A 15,604-nucleotide genomic window follows, 5' to 3' on the forward strand; every position below is an offset into this window, starting at 1 on the left:
TTGTCATCCCTACATCCATCTACACCAATTTCCCAAACATGACTTACACGTGCCTCACAACAACACACAAGCCTTTTAAAGTTGACATCGCACACTTCTCTCACGTGCCATGCAGTCCAAAAGGCCTCCGTCACGTGCGTATTGTAAAGCACTCCTTGGACCCGCTGCTGCCCAATCACAGTGGCGCGTCTCAAATATTGCAAAAACAGTTCCGCAAAAACAAAACTTACAAAACCCCCCCACACGCACTCTCTCTCTCTTCTCTCTCTCCACGACGTCTACGCACTAGGGGTGGGCATTAGAACCGCAAAACCGCAAAACCGAACCAAACCAAACCGAAAAAATCCGGAAAAAACCGTGTTGACTAAAAAAGTCAAAAACCGAGTCAAATCCGAACCGGACCGGTTCAGACCGGTTCCGGTTCCGGTTTTCTACTACAAGGAACCGGTCCAATCCGAACCGGTCCAATATAATTAATTAATATATATTTTATATATTTTATATATTTATATTTTATATATAGTTAACATGTGGCTGTTTTGTATTGGCTATCTAAAATACTACCGTACGCACACACACAGAGGATCATCACAACTAAAACACACGATTTAGGGGTTTCTTCTTCCTTCTTCGATTTTTTTCCTCTCCCTCTCTCTGATTTCAGAGCCGCCGAACCCGAAAGAACCTTTCCTTTCCTCTGCGTGAAACCATTGTTGCAGCCATCCTTGTTCTTCTTCAGCCGTCGCGCCGTCGTCCTCGTCACGCAAGCAGGTTCAATTCTTCTGGCTTTCTTTTTTCTTTGTTTTTTCGTTTTGTTTCTTTTCCCCCTTCGATTCTCTGTCTGACCATCTCTATGTCCTCCATCAGCAGTTCGTGCAGATCATCATCCATATTTCTGGAGTAGGTTGCAGCTTCGCACTCCTTTTTTTTCTCCCATTGACGCAGCCGTCCGTGCACTCCTCCTCGTCAGTTTTCCATTGAAGACTCTCTCTGTGCCAAAGGTGAATTTCTCACTCTTCTGTAAATGTTGTGGTCGGAGTGAAGCTGGACTCCAAGAGCAGAGAGCTCCTTACTTGGGCTCTGGTCAAAGTGGCTGGTTTTTTTCTTAAAAAACTAACTGGTTTTGATGAATTGGGTATGTGTAGAAATTGTGGATCAAGATGGGAAGTCGTCACTTCTTTCCCCTGTGAAAGCGTTCGACTCTGTTGTTCTTGCCATCTATGAAGGTTTCTGCAACTTGAAACAGGTTCATTTCTCGCAAATTTTTGTTCTTTTATTCGTTGGGATTTTGTTGTCCTTTTGTATATTTAGTTATATCCTCTGGTTGTTTGCTTAGAAAATGAAAGAGTGAAAGCACGAATCATATTTTATTTTATGTTTTCCACTACTTGAGAAGTTCAAAGTTTCAAAACAATTAAGCCAAGTTGTTAATCTTCAATATTGTTATCTCTGTTTGCATTTGTATTTTTATCAAACTTTCATGACTGTATATTTCTTCTGCTCATTATTTGTTTAGGGAATTAGATATGGTGTTTCGGTTTGTGCTCATATTGTGCATTCAATTTTTTCAATTTTGCAGTTTTGCAGATTTTGAGATTTTCAGTTTTTCGTTTTGCTTTATTACTGCTGTCATAGGCAACTATTTTGAGAAATTGGCTTGCGTAGGGTTCTTTGTTTTTTCGTGCTGAATCCAATGATGCAAAGAATGTCAAAATTGGGCTAGTGGTTTGAAAGTTAAAGGCTAAAAACTGAACAGATGTCAGATTTGTCAAAACTGCAATTTGAAACCCTTTATTTTCTTGCTTGGCTCAAGTCTAGTTAATTGGTTTCTGTTTTTCAGTTGCTTTCTAGTTAAGTGTTGTTAGCTTGTAGTTGACTTTTGTTTGTTGTTTCGGTTTGATTTACTAGTGTGCATTCAAATTTATTAATATTATGAGCCTTCAAATTGATTAATTGATTAATTGACAGTGTATAACAGATTTGCTGCAATATTTTTCAGTTTTTCAGTTTTGTAGTTTTTCAGTTTTGCAGATTTGCTGCAATATTTTTCACTTTTCAATGTTAGGAGGAATTTAATTTGGGTTGTAATGTATATTTGGATTGAATTTGGGTTGTATTTGGCTAGTAATTTATTTTGGAACTTATTTTGTTGAAGTTTGATTTAATTTGGGTTGTAATTTATATGTTGAAGTTGGATTTAATTTGGATTGTATTTTTGTTGAAGTTGGATTCATTTTGATGATGTTGAAGTTGGATTGAATTTGGATTGAATTTTTGTTGAAGTTGGATTCATTTGAATTTGGATTGTATTTTTGTTGAAGTTGGATTCATTTTAATGTGTTGAAAGCTTGATGGAACCTCAAATTTGGGGTATGTTAGTATATAAAATACATTTTGGGCAGATTTGTTAACATTTAAAAAAAAAAAAAAAACCGGAACCGCAGGAACCGAACCGGAACCGGACAGGTCCGGGTTGGTTCGGATTTCTGTATGGATGTTGAGCAGAACCGGTCCAAACCGAACCGGTCTGCACTATCGGATCAGGCTCTATTTTTTCCCCGGAACCGGTCCAAACCGAACCGTGCCCACCCCTACTACGCACACACCTCCTACACTCTCTCCTCCTCTTCCCAAACCTCTTTCTCTCTTCTCATTCATTTCGTTCACCAAACACTAACCCTAACCCTAACCCCTTTCACTCTCGTTATTTCTGTCTCTCGAATCTGAACAACCCCAACCTCCTAAAACCCTTGACCCCAAAAAAATTCAATTTCACAGGGCGACCAATGGATTCGCAGCCAAACAACCTCTTTGAAACGGCGTCGCAGCCGGATACGGGTAACGACGCCTACACCTTCCTCGAATTCAACACCCAAGGCGAGGACTTTGACTACCCGGAGTTTCGTGACCCGATTCGGTCACCTGTGGCCTGGCCCACGCCGTCCGATTCTTTATCAGACCCTACAGACCGCGACCGTGGCGGTGGAGGAGTCGGGTCGGACCACCAGTCTGATGCGTCACCGGTTTCAGCTGCCCCGGGCAGCGCCACGAAGGCCAGGGCAGGTGGGTCGGGCAGTAGCGGCGGCAATAATCAGGTGGTTGACGTGCTAGCGGGTGGGATGAGTGTCCTCAACTTTGAGGACACTGGGGATGATGATAACTACGAGTACGGCAAAGGGGATTTCACAGAACATGCGTGCCGGTACTGCGGGGTGTCCAACCCGGCGTGCGTTGTGAGGTGTAACGTGCCTTCATGTCGAAAATGGTTCTGTAATTCGAGGGGGAACACGTCCGGCTCTCATATTGTGAATCACCTGGTAAGGAACTGGGTTCAGAGTATAAATTTCTGCCAGTTTTCATTTTTATTTTGGGTTATTTTCTTGTAAATTTTCAGGTATGGGTCTAATGGGAAATTGGGTAAGAACTGGAGATTACGAGTGAGGAGTGAGTCAAAACATGGATGCAATAGTGGGAAGTTTAGTAGTTAGATAATATAGGGAAATACGTGTTTATTGTTTTCAAGGGGTGAGCTTCTTGTTGCAGTATTAGTTTGGCATTTGGGGTTAAAAACATAGAAGAAAGAGGTATGACATTCACATGTTGACATAACAAAACTCAGTAAACCAGAAGGTCACCATCAAAATTATACAGCCCTAAAAACAAATCCAAAACACCCCTCCATTATAAACAACTAAAAAAACTATCCTACAGCAGCTCCCCAATCTAGTATAATTAGAGAAAGTGAAAGATCTCTAAAAGGTTATATCATACAATCTAATAAAATTTAAAAAAAAATTTCATATAGTATGCGTTCTGTTAAGTTGGTCCATTGACCCTTTGTGTGCTGTTGAAGATTAATTTGGCTCATGTTGATGTTATGTGAATTTGTAGAGATCGTATTTGTTGCCAATAAAATTCGAAAGTTCTAGTTCCTAACCCACATAATTTTCTATTATAAAGTTCCATTAAAGATAGGGCACTTAAAAAGCTTTTATGAGTCAAATATTCCTCTGATTTGTTTGAGTGGATGGTTTATATTGGATCACTTATATACCAATGGAGTTACCAAGGACATATGTTTAATGCAGTTTTAAGCAACCTGCATTATGTATCATATTGTGGTGTTGTACAGTACTACACGGAGTTAGTTGTAGATAATACTTTTCTTGTGGCATTCATGTGGCTATTGTATTGTAAGATTTGAGATGAAGTGTTAAATCATTCTTTTTCATATCCTCTTTCAATTGATCTTAGCAGAAGTTGTGGACCATAACAGTTGGGGAGTCAGTTTCACTCATATCGTTTATTTATTTTTTACTTATTTTTTTAATTTATTTTGCTAAGGACTTGGAATAATGAGCTAAAATTAGGTCATCGTTTTTATTATGGAGTTTGATTAAATTGAAGGTTTCAATCTCAAGGTGATTAAATATTTTGTATAATCATTATACACTGTCTTCTCTCTAATGTAAGGGATTTTAAGATACCCTTCTTTCCAATAGGTTAGGCATTGTAGTCTGATAACTATTCTTAAGTGGTCTGTCATGTTGGGTTTTGTAGGTTCGAGCAAAACACAAGGAAGTCTGTCTTCATAAAGATAGTCCATTGGGAGAAACGATCCTAGAATGCTACAATTGTGGATGTCGTAATGTATTCCTTCTTGGATTTATTTCAGCCAAGACAGAGAGTGTTGTTGTTCTTCTTTGTAGGGAACCCTGTTTAAGTGTTAATGCATTGAAGGATATGAACTGGGATCTGAGCCAGTGGTGTCCCCTGATTGATGATAGGTGTTTCTTGCAGTGGCTTGTTAAGGTTTGGTGTTTTCTTTCCCTACCAACAGCTTCATGATTATTTTCATTTCACATAATGTATGCTTTTCAGTTTAGAAGATCTAAGATGTTGTGTTTTGCAGGTCCCATCTGAACAGGAGCAGTTAAGGGCGCGCCAGATTAGTGCTCAACAAATAAATAAGGTAGAAGAACTATGGAAGACCAATCCTGATGCTTCCCTAGAAGATCTTGAGAAGCCTGGTGTGGATGATGAACCCCAACCTGTGGTCTTGAAGTATGAAGATGCTTACCAGGTGATTTTATTTATTTATTACTTTTTTTGGACCGACTGTTTATGCTTTGAAACTTGAGAATGCTTAAATCGTGTTCATTTTATAACATGAGAAGCCTTTGTAGATTATGCATTTTTTTTATGGATGTCTGCTGGTATGTTGACAGTTTTCTTGTTATTGATGCAGTATCAAAATGTGTTTGCACCACTTATTAAACTTGAAGCTGACTATGATAAAGTATGGGCGCTAACCTCCTCTCTTTTCCTTCTTCTTTTCTATTTATAGAATCTATGATCATCTAGTGATTAAACAATTGTCCAATGCTTATGATCTTAATTTTGTTGTAGATGATGAAAGAATCTCAAAGCAAAGACAATGTCACGATTCGGTGGGACATTGGTCTAAACAAGAAGCGTATTGCATATTTTGTTTTTCCAAAGGTATTTTCTTGCAAAATTCCATATAATTTCTTTGTTAGGTTGACCATTTGGTTTTTAGTAGTATTGCACCCTTTTCAGTTCTGTCAGTATGTATCTTTTCTTAACATTCTTTTTTGTGTTACCCTTTTCAGTTCTGTCAGTATGTATCTTTTTTAAACATTCTTTTTTGTGTTGGGTTGTTGCAGGAAGATAATGAGTTGAGGCTTGTACCTGGTGATGAGCTGCGGCTTCGTTATTCTGGAGATGCGGCTCATCCAGCATGGCAGTCAGTAGGACATGTGGTATGCCTCTTTTCTATAGTTTATAATTTATTTGTGTTTTAGTTTTGTAGCACTTATCATATAGTACTCATTTACTGTTTCAGATCAAGTTAACTGCACAAGAGGAGGTCGCACTTGAACTTCGTGCCAGTCAGGTAGTTTGAATAGTGGTGCAGCTAATTTTTCTTATTATTTATTTTGGTGAACTTGGCAGTTATTAATCTTTATTTTACTTTTACTTTATTTAATTTTTGACAACTGGGCTTTTCATTTTGTTATTTCGGGTGGGGCTTTTTTGTTGCTAGAGTGCCATGGGCCTTGCATTTTGAAATCAATCTCTACCCTTGTAATTTTTTTTAAAATTCCAAGTTTATCCTAGCAGCCGTCCCTTTCCTTCCTCCTTATGTATTGTTCATGGTGTATGTAGGGAGTTCCAGTTGATGTGAACCATGGCTTCAGTGTTGACTTCGTTTGGAAGAGTACAAGTTTTGATCGGATGCAGGGAGCCATGAAGGCTTTTGCAGTGGATGAGACAAGTGTTAGTGGGTAGGTTGGCTGGTGCTCTTGCTTTTTAAGAAAAGTATATGCTAACATGTTCATCATTAGTCTTATCAAAGGACATGTTCATCATGACGGGACTTGATGTTGATTCTGTGTTCATAATTCTTGTATTGCTAAACATTGTCTTGAAATGTCAAGCATCAAATGCTTTGATCAGAGGGTACATTGGTTAGTTCAGGTTCAGTTAATGGCTTTAATATTTCCAGATGTATGCTTTGTGTCCCTAATGAACTGATTTGAATATCTTTGTAGATAGTTGTATATCATATGATACTTTGATTTTGAGTTGGGTAATCGAGCGCTATTGAATATGTTTTGATCGAACTTCCCTGTGTAGACTTAGAACAATAACTGCACTTAAAATTTGAATTTAAACCAAGTTCTGTACATAGTGGTGGTTCTGCCTGCTCATATTTCTAAATCAGTATTTTTCTCTAATTAGTTTTAGGTTAGGTCTCGAGGTTACGATATTGTATGTTTGCATCTAACTTTATTGCTCTTTAATACTCTCTGTGCAGATATATCTACCATCATTTATTAGGCCATGAAGTAGAGGTCCAAATGGTCCGTAATACATTGCCTCGTCGTTTTGGTGCGCCTGGTCTTCCGGAGCTCAATGCATCTCAAGTATGATATCTTGATTATACACTAAGTTGTTCTGATTTGATTGATTTGCTTGTTTAACCAAAGATTACTTTTCTTTGATTCATGGAAATATGCCACCTATTTTGATTTTTGAGGTGGTCATATTTGTCGGAATCCTTGGTCTAAAGGTTTAGGTTTTGAAAATTTTCATAAGTTGCATAGTTATTTTGTTTGGTGTTCATTAGCAACATTATAGATGTAGGACCTATTAGAATCACACGTCTTATGTTATATCTGAATTGCGGTGTTTCACTAAAATGGTCCTTTGTATGTCCTGGTTTTGCATTCCTCCTCTCAGTCCAATTGGTAGCAATTTGTGTGTGTAGCTTTGTGTATAGAGAAATTTTGGGTCTCATTGACTTTCACTTTTGTGTTGATTATTTTTGAGTCTGAGATCCTCTAGGACTTGTCAATACTATGTTGTGTAGCATGCTTGATACATTGACAGACTTTACTCTAGGGTTCTGTACATTGCTTTTATACATTATTTTTCGCATCATAAATGTCTCCTTCCTAAATATCGCATAATATCAATTTGTAGGACCTTTTCAGGAATCTTTGTTGTACCTTGGTCTTTTCCAAGTGTCTTACATATCTTTATTGATAGGTTTTTGCTGTGAAGAGTGTCCTCCAGAAGCCTATAAGTTTGATTCAGGGTCCACCTGGCACAGGAAAAACTGTTACTTCTGCAGCAATTGTGTATCACATGGCTAAACAAGGCCAGGGACAGGTAAATTCCCTAACATCCTTCATTTCCTCTCTTTCTCACCCACACACAAATACATACTCATCTCTCTCTCTCTCTGTTTTTTTTTCCCCTCATAATTTCTTCTTCTAGGTTTTGGTTTGTGCTCCTAGTAATGTGGCTGTAGACCAACTAGCTGAGAAGATAAGTGCAACTGGGTTGAAGGTAGAGGACCAGTTCTTTGCCTGCTAATATACCAACTCTATCACCTTTGTTTTTGTGGCTCTTCTTGTAGTGAATATTTAATTACCGTTTCTCGTTGTGTACTTTTGTAGACATATAATTGGATTCTTTTCTCTGATAATTTGTTGGATTAGAGAGCTTCTGTGTCTTTATTTTTCTTGTTTACCTTGGTTAGATGTTGGTTTGGTTGCTGGGTTGTACAGTTGTTTCTTTTCTTTTTAGAATCCTAGATGGCTCTTTTAGGTGCCTTTGGCACTCTATAATGGATCCCGTGTCCACTGTTTATGCTATGGTTGCTTACATATTTTAATAAAATCTGTGTCAAAGATTACCAGTCACAGGAAATCTGAAAATGCGTGCCTAAACTCCCTTTCCTGCATCAAATATTGCACCATAAGATTTATAATATTATATCTTTATGGTTGAAATATGTTTTATGAATTTTCTAATATTTTTTTTCTTTCCCTTGGATTTAAGGTTGTTAGACTTTGTGCGAAATCAAGGGAAGCTGTAAGTTCTCCTGTTGAGCATTTAACCCTCCACTACCAGGTTTGTTTTGACTTGTTGGCTTCATAATAATTTGTCACATTTTGTTTTTTTCTTTATGTTTGTTTCTTTAACAAGATGCTTACTGACTGATAATTGCAGGTTCGTCATCTTGACACGTCAGAAAAGAGTGAACTTCACAAGTTACAACAATTGAAGGATGAGCAAGGTCTCTCTCTCTCTCTCTCTCTTTCCCCTGTCCCCAATTGCTCCGGCTTTTTAAATGCCTTTTTGTGTGTTGTTTGTTAGTCCAAGCATGACTTAGAAAGATATGTGTATTCTGTTACATAACTACCATTGCATGTAGGTAAAAATGAATTTGATTTATTGATTGACATCTTTTATTATTTTTGCTATGATTATCACGTTGAATCAATTTACTGCATGAAACTATCCGTTTGTTGCCTTGAAACACTGGTCTTGATTGTTCTGTATTTGTCCCGGTATTACTTGCAATTAGTTTTTAAGTAAATGTGTTATAGTTCTATGAACTTATATGTATGTTTATTCAACTTGATGCTAATTACTTCCTTGAAATTTTTACAGGAGAATTGTCTAGTAGTGATGAGAAGAAATATAAGGCACTGAAGCGGGCAACCGAGAGGGAGATTTCTCAGAGCGCTGATGTCATTTGTTGCACATGTGTTGGCGCTGGAGATCCTCGATTGGCAAATTTTAGGTTCCGTCAGGTTGAAATACATCTTACATAGACAGTTCGTTACTATTAGTCACAATTAAAATAAGCTTACACAATTCTATCCTTTGCTTTTAGGTACTGATTGATGAGTCTACTCAGGCAACAGAACCTGAATGCCTTATTCCTTTGGTTCTTGGGGCAAAGCAGGTACTTTGAGATAATATTTTTTTACACATTAATGAGTTTTAATTGAGAGCTTGATTTTTTAACAATTTGGTGCATGGTTGGCAATCTTATGAGAATTTCCATATTAGGTTGTTCTTGTTGGTGATCACTGCCAGCTTGGTCCAGTCATTATGTGCAAGAAAGCAGCTCGTGCTGGGCTTGCCCAGTCTCTTTTTGAACGCCTCGTTTTACTTGGTGTGAAACCAATTAGATTGCAGGTTTGTCACCTTTTATTCTAGCCTCGATACCCGTGTAGCTGTGTATAGTACCAGTGATAGTCTACATGTACTTGGCTTTTTATTTTATGAGCATCTGTTGGTTGGTCATGCATGAAACTTGAGTTCTTTATAACCATTCAGCAACGGAGAAGATATTACTCATTTCTCTTAACATCACAACACTGAACATTCAATTTAGTATTAGGTTGAGTTGACAAAGTTGCGCATATTTTCTCGGTATTGGAAAGATTATTGTGGTTCTGTAGTTGCCCTTGACCCATATTCTTCAAGGTTTTTTAAGCTTAGTTACCAGTATTTTTTTTTTTTTTTTTTTTTTTTTGTTTCCACATTATTTTCATTACTTCTGTAAGCAAATCACAAACTCTTTCTCTCATCCTGTACATTAGACTGGCACTCTCCTTTTAAATTTTATCACATATAAAAATTTTATTTAAAAAGAAAAATTCCTACCAATCTTGCATTTGAGTCAAAAGCAAAGTTACTTAGCTCAACTATGTGTGTACTGCTAAGATGGTGTAAAATCAGTCTTCCAAAAAGAATATTTTTTAAATTATAATAATATATTTTCGTGTTGTCTGCTTTATGAAATTTCTTGTATTTCACCCTGCAGTGAAATTGTTTGTGCATGTATGACTGTGGGAGGACTGATATGTTAAGTTTTGTGATTTCAAATTTTAGGTTCAATACAGAATGCATCCAGCCTTGTCAGAGTTTCCATCTAACAGCTTCTACGAGGGCACACTTCAAAATGGAGTGACCATCAATGAAAGGCAATCATCAGGCATTGATTTTCCTTGGCCAGTTCCCAATCGTCCCATGTTCTTTTATGTACAGGTACAGTATATTGAAACATTAGAGAAATTGTGTTAGCAAAGTCAAGTTTTGTTTTCGGCTGCTTTTTTTTCCTTCAACTCTTAAATTTTTTTAATTTCTCTGGTGACTTGTATTGGACTTATACACTTGTGTTATAGATGGGGCAAGAGGAGATAAGTGCTAGTGGAACATCCTATCTGAACAGAACTGAGGCTGCTAACGTTGAAAAGATTGTCACAACATTCTTAAGGAGTGGTGTAGTCCCTAGTCAGGTGAATCTATAATAGTCCTTTTGATTTTAGCATTTATATCTGGAGTCCATGTTGCTTTAGTCTAATAATGTCAGCATTTCACAGATTGGGGTGATAACACCATATGAGGGACAACGAGCTTATATTGTGAACTATATGTCAAGAAATGGTGCTCTCAGACAGCAACTTTATAAGGAAATTGAGGTAATCTATCTGACTCATCATGTGTAGAATTCTGTTGCAGTTATCCGTGTTTTGTCGATGTTGTTTCATTGTTTATTGTCACAGGTTGCAAGTGTGGATTCATTTCAAGGAAGAGAAAAAGATTATATCATCCTTTCATGTGTTAGGAGTAATGAGCATCAGGTGAGTTCATGAAATCACTTAATGTGGAAAGTATTAATTATGAAATCAGCAGAAAGTAAAGTCATTATACACTTTTTCTCAACTCCGTGGCATGGAATTATTGTATAGCACGATTAAACAGAATGCTAGAGAAGTTAATATTAAAGATGTTGTTTCTCTGTTCAAGTTTTGTGGGACAGTAGTTCTTTTCAGATTATTATTATTATTAATTTTATACAAAACAAAGATTTCCAGATTTTGGTTCTGAGATAATTTGTAATAGCTGTTTCTCATTTGAAAAATAAAAAAGAGAAAAAATTGTGATAGCTTTTTGGTTCCTAGCTAATACATCCCTCTTTCAGGGTATCGGATTCCTTAATGATCCTCGCCGTCTCAATGTTGCTCTAACACGTGCTCGATATGGTATTGTCATTCTTGGAAACCCTAAAGTTCTAAGTAAGCAGCCACTGTGGAATAGCCTACTGACACACTACAAGGTATTTCCTGATCTCTGTAATTATGTTATTTGTGGTTTGTGTTATCCTGTTTCTTTGTTTTTTTTCCACTGCCAGTTAATAGAATAAGAGTAAAAGGTTACTCTTCTTTTTTGAGTAAAAGCCTTTTCTGTTCTCATCTTCTCCAGAGTCTTTTTAGGTTGACCTCTGGTTCAATGTATTTGTGTTCTTTCAACTTTTCTTGGTTAAGTTCTGTTTCCTGTATAAAAAATAAAATAAATAAGAAAGGGAACAAGGAATAAGATTGAGGAACAGAATATGTTTTCCACAAGCCAGAACTCGGCTTTGGAATGTTGATGGCAGGTGACTAACACTCGTGCAGCTCTGGGGAGCATATTTGTTAATGATATTTCGCAAATTTTGTTTAGGCTTTCCATTTATTGTTGATTCTCCCTTTTTGTGGCTTTGTCATGTTGGCTCATCAAAATGATTGTGTTATATGGGTTGATGATCACAGCATTGCATAGTATTTATGACATTTTATACATCAATAGGAACACGAGTGCTTGGTTGAGGGGCCTCTAAATAACCTGAAGCAGAGTATGGTTCAATTTCCAAAGCCCAAAAAGGTATGTCATTTAGTGAGAGCAAGCGCACATTATTTTTACAGATTTTTTTTTTTCTGTACATACATATGTTCAATTTGTGGTGGAGTTGGATCTTAATTTATGAAATCACTAATTGATGTGGAATCATGTTACACTTGCACTAATGTTGACACAGATCTATAATGACCGGCGGCTATTCTTTGGTGGTGGTCCTGGAGTTATCCCAAATGATAATTATGGGTCTATTGCCTCATCTGGCCAAAGTGTGGACAGAAGAAGTACTCGTGGTAGGGGTATGTTAATGCCAGTATCTTTCCCTTTTTCCTTCTTTCTCCCGGAATTCCAGGAATTGATACTTTTCATACTTTTGCTGTTCCACTATACATGATTGATGTAGTAGGGATGAAAGAGACAAGAAAACTGAACAAGAAATTGAAGACAACTTTCAACTTAGTTCTTATATTATGGATATGTTTAGTATAAAAACTTGGGGTTAGTTTGATATGGTAGGAACTTCTACAGCACGCCCTTGGACAATACTCAAAGGCTCTAGGATGAGTAGCAGGAGCAATTTTTAATTAATTATGAGCCCAAAAGATAGGTTCACTAAGTTGTTGCTTGTTTCATGTGTATGAAGAATTATTAAAATAATTAAATCCCACGATGAGAATAAAATAAATAATTAGCCTTTAAATTCAAATTATAGTAAATAAGTAAATAAAATAAACCCATTTGATAAACATCTCCTATCCCTAAAATAACTTCTTTTTTTCTTGCATCCTTAATTTATCATTTATGCCAAATGCAGGTTCGTTCTTACCTCCTGGCCCACCCAATGGTGCACATAAGCCTGGGGTACATCCTGCTGGATATCCAATGCCTCGGGCACCTCTTTCACCATTTCATGGTGGTCCCCTTTCTCAACCATATGCTATTCCAACTCGTGGAGCCGTGCATGGACCAGTTGGAGCCGTTCCTCATGTCCCTCAACCTGGAAGTCGAGGTTTTGGGGCTGGGCGTGGAAATGCAGGTGCTCCAATTGGCAGTCACCTCCCTCACCAACAAGGCACACAGCAGAACGTTGGAAATCTGGGGTCTACATTCAACTTTCCTGCCCTTGAAAATCCAAATAGCCAGCCATCTGTGGGTGGCCCATTATCTCAACCTGGATTTGTCAATAATGTTCGTTTTGTTCTTTCTTTTTTCTATGCATCCATTTCTCCCCAATTCTTGTACTTTCATCTACTTGATGCATGTATTCTTATCCTTATTGTATGCAACAGATGCCACAAGGGCCAAGCCAAACATTTCGTGATGGATTTTCCATGGCGGGCATGTCTCAGGTTTTTCTCTTGCTAAACATATAAATCTTTTGATTAAGTTGTGACTTTGATATTGACTTCTTAATTTCATCTTTCATCATCTGTTACCAGGAATTCTTGGGTGATGACTTTAAAAGTCAGGGATCACATGTTCCTTATAATGTTGCTGACTTCTCCACTCAGGTATGAAGTTGGGGTGCTTTTTTCTTTTTTGTGGTTTTATTGTATGCTGGGCCATATATTATTTGTATGCCAACAGGGTGTCTTGATTTTGGAAACTTCAGGATTTAGTTGTTTACTATCATGGTTTGGTTTAGGTATCTTTTCGACTTATTTTAAACATCTTTCCTTAAGACTGTTAGGTTGTCTGTCAAGTGGTTTGTTGAAAAATGTAGACTCTTTTTTTATTAAAGACTTATTTTGTTTTCATTTTCTATGAATTGTTTTTACTTGGAACAAGTTCCACCATCGTGACAAAAAACATAACAGAAAGGTTATTTCACTTGATGAGATTATCTATAGAAACGGAACTTCCCTTACCCCGTTTGTATCAACACTTCTTTCTTTCCAACCACCTTCTACATTAACAACCCTTATTATATAGTTTCACGTTTAATAGAGTTAAAAGGGGGAAAACAGGACATACTGTTGCACGTTTTTAATTAAACCTCTACTTGCAATTACAGGACTTGCCGTGTCTTGAAAAAACTATAACTGAATTACAGGAATAGGAAAGCGATCTTAATGTATGAGTCGTCAGAAGCTTAGTTTTCACTTGTATTGCTTTTTATATTGACGTAATGCTAGCTTGCTCTGCAGGCTTCTCAAAGTGGATATGCTGTTGATTACGTTACTCAAGGTGCACAAGGTGGGTTTCCAGGGAACTTTATGAACCAGAATTCTCAAGCTGGATATTCTCGATTTGGTACAGGGAATGACTTCATGTCTCAGGTTTGCTAGTTTCCATTATTTTGTGTCTTTAATTTTTTATCATCCTTTAGGCAATTCTGAACTGCTTTTCTTACAGGACTACATGCCTCACGGATCACAAGGTCTATTTACTCAAGTGGGCTTTAATGACCCATCTCAGGATGATGCATCACAGAACCACTATGGTGTGGCCAATGCCAATCAACTTCAGTCTCAGGTTTCTTCTTCATTCTGTTTGATTGAGAATTATCACTCCAAAATAAACAAAATGGCATGTAGAAACATTTGGCTACTCTGCCGTTAGCAAGCCCTTTTACTTTTTTCTTTGACTGAGTTTGGTGGGTTGGGTATATGGTCAAATGTTTACTGCATGCTTCCTCTGTTTCATTTTCAAGTCATAGCTTGGCTTAGTGGTGGTTGTCCTCGCCATATAGTTGACAAGTTGGTCAACGTATTTGCAGGGATTTATGAATTCTCTGTACTCTCAGCCTTTTGCCCATTACAACACACAGCCAATGAACTTGCAGGCCCCACAACAGCAGCAGCAGCAGCAGCCACCTCAGCAGGGTCAGAGCTCCCAAAATCAGAAAATCCACTACAATGGTTAAGAGACGGTAGGGAATAATGGCTGTGATGGGTTATAGTCTTTGCATTCAGCGACTCGGTTTGTGCTCTCTTGTGTGCCCAAAGATATCTACCCTAAGTGCAGAAGATTTGCCGGTTGAGATCAGTGTGGTTATCCCCATAACCCGTAATTGATGTTCTGGATATTTGGAATAATATCATAGAGTGGGCAAATGAACATGCATGGGGTCTGAGCAAACAAGAGCGGCACATCCAGGGCTGAGAAAGAAAAGGATAACCCCGAGTACCTGATTGGAGTTTTGTATTGTTCTGAAGAAAGGTAAAAAATGTTCAGTGAAATGAGAGCATTACATGGCATGGTTTTTGGCGAAAGGGTTGGGACAACGATGAAAGTGGCGGGGCGCTATATATGTGACTGACAGGGAAAATGACCCATTATTCATACAGAAGAAGCAGTTTACCACAATTTTTGTACAGCGTGCTGGGGAAAGTCGCCTAACCCTTTCAGCTCCTGACATGTAATTATACTCTACATTATTATTGAAATAGACGATGATGAAATCTTAAGCAAGTGTTATTCAGTGCTTGTACTGCTTGCAGAAAGAACCCTGGTGGTATATAAAAGTGTGATATTGGTTTTCTTGTGTAATTGGCTTTATTTATATGCTGTATCGGTTTATATATTTGGCATGCTATGCATGAGGTTTTTCTCCAATATCTTTTCCCTTATTTATTTATCCTTATTCTTTTGT

The 15,604-nt window shown here is 37.6% G+C and overlaps 1 protein-coding gene across 2 annotated transcripts; it reads left to right on the forward strand.

Annotated features, from left to right (window-relative positions):
• Positions 1 to 236: 236 nt before the first annotated feature.
• On the forward strand, positions 237 to 15,501 carry LOC117627130 (regulator of nonsense transcripts 1 homolog). Of its 2 annotated transcripts, XM_034359059.1 has the most exons (30): positions 237 to 278; positions 2,595 to 3,317; positions 4,561 to 4,812; positions 4,913 to 5,083; positions 5,249 to 5,299; positions 5,410 to 5,502; positions 5,688 to 5,783; positions 5,867 to 5,917; positions 6,190 to 6,308; positions 6,842 to 6,950; positions 7,576 to 7,698; positions 7,807 to 7,878; positions 8,374 to 8,445; positions 8,545 to 8,611; positions 8,989 to 9,131; positions 9,215 to 9,286; positions 9,394 to 9,522; positions 10,222 to 10,377; positions 10,515 to 10,628; positions 10,713 to 10,811; positions 10,896 to 10,973; positions 11,315 to 11,449; positions 11,962 to 12,036; positions 12,191 to 12,308; positions 12,824 to 13,197; positions 13,299 to 13,358; positions 13,449 to 13,520; positions 14,157 to 14,288; positions 14,365 to 14,484; positions 14,729 to 15,501. In XM_034359059.1, exons 2-30 carry the CDS (start codon positions 2,787 to 2,789, stop codon positions 14,873 to 14,875), a joined length of 3,831 nt encoding a protein of 1,276 aa, XP_034214950.1. In that variant the 5' UTR covers positions 237 to 278; positions 2,595 to 2,786; the 3' UTR covers positions 14,876 to 15,501. The 2 variants fall into 2 exon arrangements, with proteins under 2 accessions (XP_034214950.1, XP_034214949.1); XM_034359058.1 differs by lacking the exon at positions 237 to 278 and having other exon boundaries at positions 2,599 to 3,317; positions 12,191 to 12,302.
• Positions 15,502 to 15,604: the final 103 nt, after the last annotated feature.

This window comes from Prunus dulcis, chromosome 5, assembly GCF_902201215.1.
Source record: "Prunus dulcis chromosome 5, ALMONDv2, whole genome shotgun sequence".
Lineage (NCBI taxonomy): Eukaryota > Viridiplantae > Streptophyta > Magnoliopsida > Rosales > Rosaceae > Prunus > Prunus dulcis.

What these genes read in the sequence shown, in the direction of transcription:
- LOC117627130 (XM_034359059.1), top strand. Translation starts at nt 2,787, where the DNA reads ATGGATTCGCAGCCAAACAACCTCTTTGAAACGGCGTCGCAGCCGGAT. An exon ending in AACTTTATAAGGAAATTGAG is followed by an intron (nt 10,812 to 10,895) that starts GTAATCTATCTG and finishes TTATTGTCACAG; the next exon opens with GTTGCAAGTGTGGATTCATT. An exon ending in GGAATGACTTCATGTCTCAG is followed by an intron (nt 14,289 to 14,364) that starts GTTTGCTAGTTT and finishes CTTTTCTTACAG; the next exon opens with GACTACATGCCTCACGGATC.